The sequence below is a fragment of the Neodiprion virginianus genome, chromosome 6, assembly GCF_021901495.1.
Source record: "Neodiprion virginianus isolate iyNeoVirg1 chromosome 6, iyNeoVirg1.1, whole genome shotgun sequence".
Taxonomy (NCBI): Eukaryota; Metazoa; Arthropoda; class Insecta; order Hymenoptera; family Diprionidae; genus Neodiprion; species Neodiprion virginianus.
In genome coordinates, this window is record NC_060882.1 from 19,668,050 (window position 1) to 19,679,689 (window position 11,640).

An 11,640-nucleotide genomic window follows, 5' to 3' on the forward strand; every position below is an offset into this window, starting at 1 on the left:
TTCTATATAGTATATACATGTGCACACAAATTTTTTTTTTTTCTATTCACAGTGGCTACCTACCGCTTTACAATTTTATTGCCGCGTTAGAAAGCGCGACGTTCGACACGCGCAGAAGAACAGCGCCGATATTAGTGGCTTGCAATGCCTCTATAACATATAATAGCTTCTCTTGCAGCACGCACGCTACGTTATATCTTATTATTATACGAAGCGGTGAAATTCGGATCACCTTTCCCGCTACGGTTTTATTCTCAATGCATATTGCACATTACCAGGTGCCGTTGCTATAGAATAATAATCATCGCCGCAGCACCAATGTAATACGTATAAACTGTTCGCAAAATTTATACAAACCTCGCATATATGTATATGTATATATATGTATACATATGCATATGCATGTAAGTATACGCTTGCGTAATAGTCCAAGTTTTGGTTCCACTCTCACTTTTCACGACCGTTTATAATTATATACATATGTATTACATGTAGAGGCCTGGCGGAGTTGGCATTATGACTATCGGTAATAGAATATCGTTCACCGAATGTATCATACATGTACGTACTTCCTCTCCGCGCAGGAACACACATATTTACACATCCGCGTGTGACGGTGTCCGATTTGGACAGAGATCACTTTCGTTTTCGTTAATTGTCGTTAATTGTCAGCTTAATCGTACGTTTCCTCTTCCCACTATAATAAACCTGGGTCAGTCATCAGTCGATTTTCATCTTAGCGATGTTTCCTTTTGCCACTACTAATCTCAGCGTGAATTTCTTCAGGGTGTAAACGAGGATCGTAACGAGGCTCACGTAGAAAGCAGCTACGTCGATTGAATAGTAACGAATCGTCGTCATGTGCCTATGTGGTATAAATCATTCGTTATAAAGTTGATGGAAAAGTAGAGGATTTGCACAAATGCCTCGATTAGATGTGATAACGAGTTACCCTCGAATTCGGGGAGTTAATTTAAGGTAATTTAAAAGCCACTTACGCGCGAAACTTGCCGAAATATGCAAAACTTACCTGCTCGTGCTCTTGACGTGTTCAGCTCCGCGATATTTCGCCACGTGTTCGACCCACCAGGTAGCCAAATCCTGAGGTTTTATCGGCAGGTCCTTTAGCAGGATGCTCTTCTGTATCGCGGCATTTCTGTAAGGGTTGCTCTTCGGGGAAGCGACCTTTAAAATTCCCTCGCGAAGCGCAGTCGCCGAGATGCTGGCGAGGTCCATCAAGAGTGCGTAGCCTTGTTTCTCTGATTCGGTAAAGAAAATGAGACAGTAAATAATAAAGGGGGGGTATCGATATCGATGAAAGCTTGTGCGCGGAGAAAGAATTTAAGAGAGTGCGAAGACTGTCGCTCCAAGTGATATTGGTACGAGTTTTTTTTTTTCTTCTTACGTAACTGGCAATCACGCGTGACTGCGGTGTGACAAGTTGAGTCTTACGAATTTGCAACATAATATTGTAACACGTAATACAAATTCATCGTCGGTCACGTTGCGATTGTTGTTCGTCGAGTAAAATTTCAATTCTGCTCAGTGGTGACGAGAAATCGATGGATACGAATTAATTAAGGGGATATACATTCGAGTAGAGGACTAAAAAAAATTTATTCAATTCTATCGAGGTTTGTTTTATTCAAAATTTTGCTGATTCAAGTTTCATTTACGTGTTTTCTCTCCTTTTTTGTTTATATAAGCAATTAACGGCTAGGCGCTGTAATTGCCAATAACGTCAGCCGTTTCGCTTGGTGAGATGTTTAGCGGTGGCCACGATACATCGAAAACGTCTAAACCGACTTACTTCGATTAATTTTGAGACATTATTCTTGGATTCTCTTTGCCACGATTCCACTTCTTCCAAATCATTGCATACTTTCGACAGTTACGTTTAAAAACGTCGTAGATGTTTTACGAAAAATCAAATCTCAACTTAAAACAGTCGTCATAATAGAAATGGATTGTGACTAAGAGGACAAAGTATCCAAGAGCACTTTCTCCAAATTTTATGTGAATAGTTTGAGTAGTTTTCGGTATACCGCGGGCACCGTAAAACGTAGTTATGTCATCGAGCGACGTGGTTGACGTTATTAAAAATAACCTTGCTTCCTATCGATCGATTCCGATAAAAAAGATATGTAAACGAAGCTCGATCTACATACTCTCGAATAAAGGAAACCCCAATCGATTCGAATATAATTGGTTGCCGAGATATGAATTCCCGATTTTCACCCACTTCGTACCCTCTTCACGTTCGGACCTTTCCAACGTGTTTTTAAAAATTTTTTACCGACACATCTATAATCCACAGCAGGGTTCAACCCTTTCAGTCACAATGCGATGCTCAGCGTCCCACTTTATAAAATTCCACGTCCTAACCTTATCACGGTTTATTTACAAATTCGGTAACAAGTTTCGTTCAGAATCATCGAATTTTGATAGTTCTTTTCGATTTTACATCCGATTTTAAATTGGGTCCGCGATATTGGATTTTGAAATGATGAAATTCCGGTTTCGGATTCGTCACGATCAACAAAATTTCGGACAAATAATAGATAACAAATACCGACCGGCCTGCGCTGCGTTTCCGTCGTGATCGCAGAATACCGGAAGTACAAGAGTCGGCGCCCCGTGAAAGGCGGCTTCGTGTAGGGAAAGAAGTCCTCCGTGAGAGACGAAAGCCTTGAGATTGGGGTGGCCCAACAACTCTTGCTGCGGCCACCACGCGGCTATCCTGACGTTGGGGGGAAGATTTTCTATCTTCCCGCCCTCCCACTTCCAGACGACGTTGTAAGGCAGTGTCGAGAAGGCGGCGATGAAGATTTCGCGAAGAGCGTCAGGCATTCCAGCCGCGTGCACCGAGGAGCCCATCGATACGAAGATGAAACCTGAAAGATTATTTTTTCTTGAGCCGCCTCCCTTACTTTCGACCCTTGCAATTAGAGTCTCGAGATCCCGTTCGCGGATTTTCGCGAGGCGCAAAGACGCCGCGTTATCGCCTCGTTACCGAGCTCGCGACGCTTCTCGATGTTCGAGGACCCTCCTCGTCTCTTCACTTGGCCTCGAATTTCCCGAAAATTCCTCCACGGGGCTTCGATAATGGAACAATGATCGTGCTAAATGATCCCGGAAATTTTACCACCGCGAGAACTTTCCACGTTGGTTACGACAAGTCCGATATCAAGAAATCAACGACCAACCACGAACCGTCGTTACGTCATCAATGGCCTCGATGCCCCCTGCAGTCATCGCCTTTACGTAAGACGGACGTTCATCCCGGACCAAGAAAGTAGTACAGATGGAAAATACCTCGCAGGTGGACAGTTTTATTTATTTATTTATTTTTTCTCCGCAAAACACACGCGCGTAAACAAGTGTTACATAATAATACACGTTTGATATACGTTAGATTCGCTAATTGTTCTGTTAGTTCTTTTTCTAGAAAAATATACCCGTTTTTACGAATTTTGACTAATTTTGGCGAAAAACTTTGCGGATAGTACAGATTTCTATGTCATATATTAGGACAGAAATTTAGGTCATCGACTCTAAATATGACGAAGCAGAAATTACTTTCCATTAATCACGAGATTTTAATCGGTATAGTATATTGGAACAATAATTATAACCACAATGGCACCTTGTTTTTTCATTCATTAAAGTGTCCAGTGATTAAATCCAAGTTGATGAAATTTACTTCATTAACGAATATATTCAATGGACAGAACGAAACGTTACGAAGCACGGGTATACTTATGTACGTAAAAATTTGTAACAAAATCAGAAAGATTTCGAGAGTCGCAGAGAAAAGCACGAAAGGTCAGAAATTCGTTTCTGCGAGTTTGTTATCTTCGTTCACACACGGAGATAATTTACGGGGAGAAAAATTTCTCGAGAGAAACAGAGAATGAAAGTGAACGACTCGCGCATCGTTCGCATTAATTTTACCTCTTCGCAGAAATAATTCAAGTTCCGTGCTGAGCTCCGTTGCCGGTCTGCAATGCAAACATGCAACGTTCACGACGTTTTGCAGATGTGGAAGAGAGTCCGCGACTGTGTAGTGGCTGTTTTGAAACGTCAATGGTACGTCAGCTATCAGATCTCTGACATCCGGGACGTCGTCGCCTGTAATTTGTGCGAAACGGAGAGGTGAACTTTGTTAGTATTCCGTTTACCATTCATTCACACCCATTCAGCCACGCCGCATAATGGACGAGTTACAGCCGAGTCTGCAAATAGCTGAGATCGCGTGTTTATCAGCTATTATCACGCCATTATGCCGGTACATCCAAAGAATTTATTCTGTGTTTTATCGATTCACGGTGTACAAGAGAGGATGAATACCGCGGTCTATTAAGGATGAAGCTGACGGATCGCAAGTCTCATTGAATCAAATGTGAGGAAAGGAGAAACAAAAATGTTGAAAAATTTCCAGCAGCTTTATTTGCGCCAACGACGATGAACTTGAATGACGCAACATCTCCAATTTGTAACAGACATGATTGTAAGTGAATTCGAATAACACACTTTAAGATGTCAACGATCCGAGAGAAGGTTTTACAATTTCCGTGTTGAAATTAATGAAATGGCGGTGGTGTTGTTTGTGAAATTTCTTACCGTTTACCTCTGGAAATTTACACGGTAAAAATAAATAAAACCAAAACATCAGAATCGGTTTAAAAACACCAGAGCTCAATCATATTGAACATTCTAATTTTAGAACCTTTTTCAAATTGTTGATATCTTACAGCTTGTGTTGTTCGAATTTGGTCTGGTTCGCTTCTACTGTACAGTAGGAATGTTGTTTCATTCGTGTTTACCATTATTAACGAAAACAACGTTATGGGAAATTTTTCAGTCGTTCTTTTCTTCCTTCTTGACTTAACGGCCAGTCGACTCATCCTCAACTACTAGAATGACGTTAAAAATTTCTCCGAAATCAAGTTTCATCGCCTATTTTCAAGACCGGTAAACTCGTTGAAACAAGAACGTTTTCATTGTCATTGTTTTTGTAGGTACGGTGTAACTGTATATCTGACAATTGTTTTTTTTCCCCCCTTTTTTACTATTGTACACGTATACCGTCCTCGGTGTAACACTGTACGTACTCTTTCACTTCACATCCGGTATTTTTCTGGGTTACAACAAAACAAACCTCCCATAAATTACTGTGCTGTTGTAAATTACACCGTGAAATATTATATTGAGAAATTACTCCAAGAATGGCGGTACAGAATAATTACTATAATACGAATTTCTGTACGACTGTCATTTGTAAATGTCCACATTAGTGACAAAGTTCATTGAATAAGGTGGGAAAATTTTCTAATGAAAAGTTGTATGAATAATACAATACGCATAATTAACCTGATTGTTAGTTTTTTAAGCTTGTATTATTAGAACGAAAAAATGATTTCTTTGAAGCAGCTGTGAAACATGTCGCAAACTTGTGCTCAGAGAAATAGTTTTTACTCTCCATAAAAGATAATTTATAGTACAAGAATACCTAGATTCGTTTCGAGGGATTTATAAGGAGTCCTGTTCTGAAGGATTACGTAATAATTAGAAAAGTGCTTACTAAAGAGAAATTTTTATATGCAATTTGATGCAAATGAAAATATTTTGTCAAACAGTTTTTGCCGGTTTTTGGTTTCTTTTAAAAAAATGCTTTATGCGCGCCATAAGAAGCGGGCTTCAAGATCATCACGTCACTTTTAAAGATCTCGTATTCAATTATTTTGTATTTCTGACGTTGAATTGCATGAAGAAAATGGCCCGGCATGAGTTCTACAAGTTTTCGACAAGCCACCGACGATTCGAAGGCATGAATAAAACGCGGTTTTCAGAATGCAACGGGGTTCCTCTTGACGCAAAAACATACCTAATTGTTTCCTCAGAATGGGTTGAAGGTAGCCAGTAATCATGACCCAGTGCATCACCTCGAGGGTCATCAAACACGCGACGTTGACGATTCTCCGTATGAAATTCATGTCTTGAGTGAAAGCCTTTCCGAAGTACGGTGTGATCGACCACGGCGACGGGCTACCCTGTCGAGTTATGGATCCGGTGTAGAGGGCAACCTGCAAGATAAAACGACGTTTTTGTCTTAGCGCGACATCTCTGGTTTCCAAGTTTATCAATTTCATTCCTAATCGCTGCGGATTCGTTGTAGGAAGCGGTAATTAATTTTACGCGCAGTAACGAACCTTGCCGCACAGACGCTTCGCAATCAGAAGAGGGGATAAGTAGGGATCAACGAAATCTCGAGAGATGCTTATTAAGCGAAAGATTAAGTCGAATAACACCCAACGCACCGATCGATATACTAGAGATAAGATAAAGAAGTTGAAGTAGGGATACGAAAGTTCATTTTCTCAAGCATGGATCGTAAAATTATACGTGAAGCAGAAAATGAAGAGCTTAAACCATCTTTTTTTTTCACAGATTCGTTGCCAGTTTCATGGTCTTCGTTAAAAATATCACGGGATGCAGTTGCCCGAGCACAAGAAAATTCTGTACCATATTCACGGTACAATAGACACGAGTACTCTTTTTATCACGTCTTTCTCAACCGGTAAACCAGATTGGGTTCTTTTTCCCTGATACCACTCGGCATGTTCGTCCTTAAATATTTACGACGAAAACGTTTTTAGCCAATCTTCGAAGAAAGGTGTAATGCAAACTCAGAAATTGAACAATAGCAAAGTCTTGAATTGTTGTTCGAGTGTGAGCTGAAAGTATAGCGCTGTCTGGAGTTCTCTCTTGTAAAAGTTTAATGAATCTCTCAGACTTTCGGTTTCTCATTTCCGTTGCAGTGATTCAGGTACCGCCGCTGATTACTTCCGAGCCGTCCCAATGTTACTAGGTCGCATTACAGACTGCAGGATTCAGTGCATGAGCGTCGAACAAGCATCTTTTCATTCCATTTAAACAAATTTTTATTCGTCTACAATTAACTTGCGCCATCGTGAAACAAATGCATGGAGGTCGTTCGAGGAAGATGCGAAAATTGGTGCAGTGACGGTTCAACCCAGTTTGAATGACCGATCAATCAATCCTGCGAGAATCAAAACGGTGGAAATTTTTTCAAGTTACAAAAAAATCACCTAGCCTATTTTCGGTGCCTTTCACTGTGCAAAAAAATTTCCGTACGCCTGGAACTCATTGTCGGTTGAAGATAATTGCTTCGGAATAAAAAAAAAGTCTTTTCGAATTCTGGACAAAGTGACCGCGGTCGAACTAATTGGCCACTCTCGTCACTCGAGAATGAAATGAATAAAATTTTTACCAGTGATAAACCATGAATACAGATACGCTAGTTTATGATTCAAATATACAACGTTGTACTTTTTTACAGTATGCGACGTCTAGCTGTGGTAATCAGTGACACAAGATTGGGTGTATCGTCCTTAACTTTATCATTTAAATGAAGAGGTACTTCACTTGCAGGGATGCAATATCGCAGCAGGGATAAATTCGAATAACTTTTGCATGTTAATGGTTTAATTATCTCTCATAATCGAGTTTCGTCTATAATCAGACGGGAAAGTTTCAAGCATCAAAGAAGCCTCGCTGGGAAAAATATTTTTTATTCACGATTCACAAACATATTGTGTACTCTCTTCCTACGATGTGATCGTATTAAAGAATAAGGTTTGTACGCATAAAAGTGCGTTGAAAATAACCTACCGCTTGTGTTATGGAAAAAGATTATAAGTGAAAATATTTTCAAAACGTTTGAAAAACATTTATGCAAAGTTTATACGTCGGTAAAAACTTTAGAATCTATTGTAATTTAGTCGCTCGTGTAATCCTTCAAGAAAGGAATGGTCGTTAAAATATTTATACGAACGATATTCGTGTGGAACAGTTGACGGTATAAAAAATATAAACAACGGAAACGTTTAGCTTAGAATATCGACTCGAACTATTTATAATGTTAAATACTTACAGTAACAAACATACCGTGTTAAATATTAGATAAATTCGATCGTAACTTTGGACAAAGAACGCACCTAGGAACCAAAATGTTGTGAAATATTTTCATGTACTCGGCAATTTGAGAGTTTGTCAGCCGAGTATCCGACACTGTACAAATAGAAAATGTCTGCAAAGATACCGTTGCGGCAAATGAGGAGGTTCAAGGCCGGGTAAATATGTCAATAAAATATTCTCACTGTGTTCAGCATGATCGTTGGCACGTTCTCCTTGTGCAGAATCGCCAGTAAACATTCCGGATAAGTCCCGTCAAGCACCGCGACGTGCCACCGAGCTCTTGGATCTCCTTCCGGTTTCCTGAGGGAGTTAAGCGACGTCTCGTCCTGCAGGAGCGCTTCGCAGGCTTCCCATCCGTACCGCATCGCGTCCCAGGGTGATAGAGGAAGTTCGTTCCGGAATCTCGATCCCACCAGATCCCATTCGGCGGTGTAGTTTCCGACGTAGGCCTTGAAAAAAAGACAAAAAATAGAAGAAGAAAAAAAAAAAAATTAAACAAAATCGTTCGCGTTAGATCATAAAGCATTCCGGTCTATTTCATCTTCCTCCCGTACAGCCAGAGCGTGTATCTATCGATTAAATTGCTCCGTTATTTTCTCTCTTTGGTAATTCTTAACCGTGAAATTGATTCGACGCAACGTTGTATAAGCCTTTATTGTTATCACACTTGTCAAACTCTCGACGAGGGTGGCAAGAATAATAACAACGAAACTCCGTTCGTCGCAGGATACGGCTTGCAGAGTGTTGCACATACTGGCGATTCTGAAGCAACACTTTTTTCCTCGAGCCAAATGTCAGTCGGTAGTTAAACACGTTTTATGGAACTTGTGCGTATGCACTTATGCCCGAAGGTTCGTCGGTGATTGCCGATTGGCAAAGTTACCACGGAATTTAAAATACACGCGGAAGGAATGCACCTGCCGTGATTTGTCTTCTGTTCCAGTGTCGAAAAATTCCTAAAATAAAGTGTGATTCGACGAAGCCAAACGTGCTTTCCCTCACAGACACAGTTTCTTAAGCGAAATTTCTTCATTATCTTATTTCGTGAGGTGTCCAATGCTTGACTTTTGTTCGTCAACGCGTTGAAAATCAAGACTGTTAAGAAAGACTCATTGAATCGGCCTTGTTGCCACACGCGGTAACATACAGGGAAAGCAACGTGTATTCCGACGGGAAATAATTATTAGTCAGCAGACCCATTCGCAAGAACTTCTTTCAAGTTTCTCCAGAGCACATACTAGGACATTTCGTTTACTCGTAATATCTGTAAACGGTAAAACGGTAAATTAAACGCCGGAAGACGAGCCTTGACTTCGCTGGGTGGTCTTGAAAATGGCTTGGAAGAGAAAAACCCAACTCCAAATACAGAGCCTTGCGGGAACTTGGAAGAGTCCGGTGAGCACCGGAAATTCGCAGCGAGTGCGAGCGAAAGAAGGGAATCCCTTTTGTTGTACCCTTGGTACGAACGTTAGATTGAGACATTAGTCTGGAGTTGAGATATAACCCACCTCTAAAACGGGAGGCACAAATTCGCGCAGTGCGTTATTTGCCGCGGGGCCAGTGAACGCGCTGAAAAGGGTTACGTTGTGTCCTCTCTCCTTCAGAATAGTACCAAGGGCGACAAACGGTACCGTGTGGGACTTTGTGCCTCCCATCGTGGCCAGCAATACATTGTAGCTTTCCGCCGGTTGCGGTGAGGAATATACGAAGTGCAGGCAGGCAATCAACAGGTGAACGAGTTCACGACCCATGATCAGCGACAAGGTTGAACTTTGAACCAACGAGCTTCAAAGTCATAAAGTTGAAGTTAACCGCTCTCCCCTATTCCCTTAGACTTTTGCCTTCCGTTATCCTGCGGGATGTGAATCACTGCAGAACGGTGACGTTTGGTTTGTTCTCCGAGTAATTGTGTAGCAGATTTTTTGTCAGATTCGCACTTGTCACTGCGGATACAATTCAGCGCAGCGAGTCTTTCCTGTTGGATAATAACCGTGGATTTTTTTGTATCGTTGCTGTTTCCACTGCTCACCACTACGTTCTAGTAACCATTTAGTGATTCATCCCTGTATTTACACCAGCGTTGTTGACAATGGTTTTATTTCTTTAGACTAATGAACCGCGGTTGGGTTCATCGCCGCATTACCGGTACCGACAAACAAGCACATAACTTCACTCGCGGTTTTTAAACGCGGGTAAATAACTCGAATCGGGGGTTGCAGATTAATTTAGACAGACCTATTATTACCGTTGTGATTCCACTAACGCTTCGGCCCCGTTACGAACATTTAGCAACGAAATATAAAAACGTGTATATCGTGCATGTGTCAATCGATTGATCAACTCGGCTGTTTGCTTTCGAAACGTTGAAATACGCGAAAGCAATTATACTGGAACCGTTTGTTTTTTTTCCACCTATCACATCGACGGAAGTGGGAGAATTACAAGGAAAAGTAAAGAAAAATCAGATATGCACATGGAAGTGTAAACGCGTATGGAAGTTTCGTTTGTTTCGCGGTTATAAGCGAAAAGTTCAAATCGCGGCGAGCGTGAAAGTGTGACTGGCCAGCAGTTTCATTATCAGTTGAGTCCAAGAGAGAGTTAACCCCACCTTCGGTGGTTCTTCAGGCCCCCCTGACCTGGTCCTGGTTCTTCGCAACCGTCAGGTGAACACCGCTCAGCGATGACGCGCCTGCAATACTAGATTATACCTGATCACCTACGCGCGTTTCGATTTCATTTACAGTTCTCGGTACACGTACAATATCCTTCCGAGCTTGACGAGTGCCTCGCACAATTTTTCCTCCGCGACGCTTCTTTGGTATAAAAAAAGCTCACGTGATTTACGCGCTTCTGCAAGGTTTAACGCGTTATTATACAGCTGCGGGGTGGAGCTCGACTTTTTTTAAATGGTTATTAATTACTATCCTCGTGAATATTCATCACGAGTGTATGCCTACTTATACCGCCAGTTCTCACGTGTCTTGTTTCTTCCTTGACCATCTTCTCGCCGTTTGTCGCGCAACACGGACGGAATCTCTTTCTGTACGTCCATGTCCATGCGATAACTGCATCGCGGGCTCGGGGACAAGTCGTTGCTGTTATATACCTGATTTGCTTACGCACGTGGGTTACCTCGCCGTAATTTGTCTTTCTAACTGCAGTAACCCGACCCGTTATGACTATTACCGTAATACTCGTATTCTGGAATGAGTGAAAGAGAAAAACGAGAATTGTGAAAAATTTATGTGTATCACCGAGTCAACTTGTTCTGGATAAACCGAGCGAAATTGACTCGCGTATGACTGCAGATAAATTCTCCTTGCAACTAATTTGTTCTTTTTACCCTGTTTCTAGTTGTCGTTCTTTTACGTTAAGTTCACCAGTTTTGTAATTAAATCATTGAGCAATTGGATTATACAGCCGTCGGGAAGAAAATTAAACTTCTTTTTTTTTCTCTCCAACGGAATGTCGGAGAGGAGACGCGTCGGGTTCGATGGACGATCGAAGAACGTCGGTTGTTGTCGGTTTTTCTTCATTTTTGTGTAACCTCAGCCGGTTGCGCATAGCGGTATTATTGTAGAATCGATTTCAACGCTCTCAGGTACGACAGTGTTCAAACGCAACGGCTGTTACATGCTC

The 11,640-nt window shown here is 41.4% G+C and overlaps 1 protein-coding gene across 1 annotated transcript; it reads right to left on the reverse strand.

Moving 5' to 3' along the window:
* Positions 1 to 43: 43 nt before the first annotated feature.
* Positions 44 to 10,803, reverse strand: LOC124308181 (UDP-glucosyltransferase 2-like). Its single transcript, XM_046770631.1, has 7 exons — positions 9,510 to 10,803; positions 8,184 to 8,450; positions 5,888 to 6,086; positions 3,955 to 4,131; positions 2,577 to 2,894; positions 1,031 to 1,259; positions 44 to 865 (listed from the first exon to the last, which is right to left on the reverse strand). The coding sequence occupies exons 1-7, from the start codon at positions 9,750 to 9,752 to the stop codon at positions 721 to 723; spliced, it is 1,578 nt and encodes a 525-aa protein (XP_046626587.1). The 5' UTR covers positions 9,753 to 10,803; the 3' UTR covers positions 44 to 720.
* Between the last annotated feature and the right edge of the window lie 837 nt (positions 10,804 to 11,640).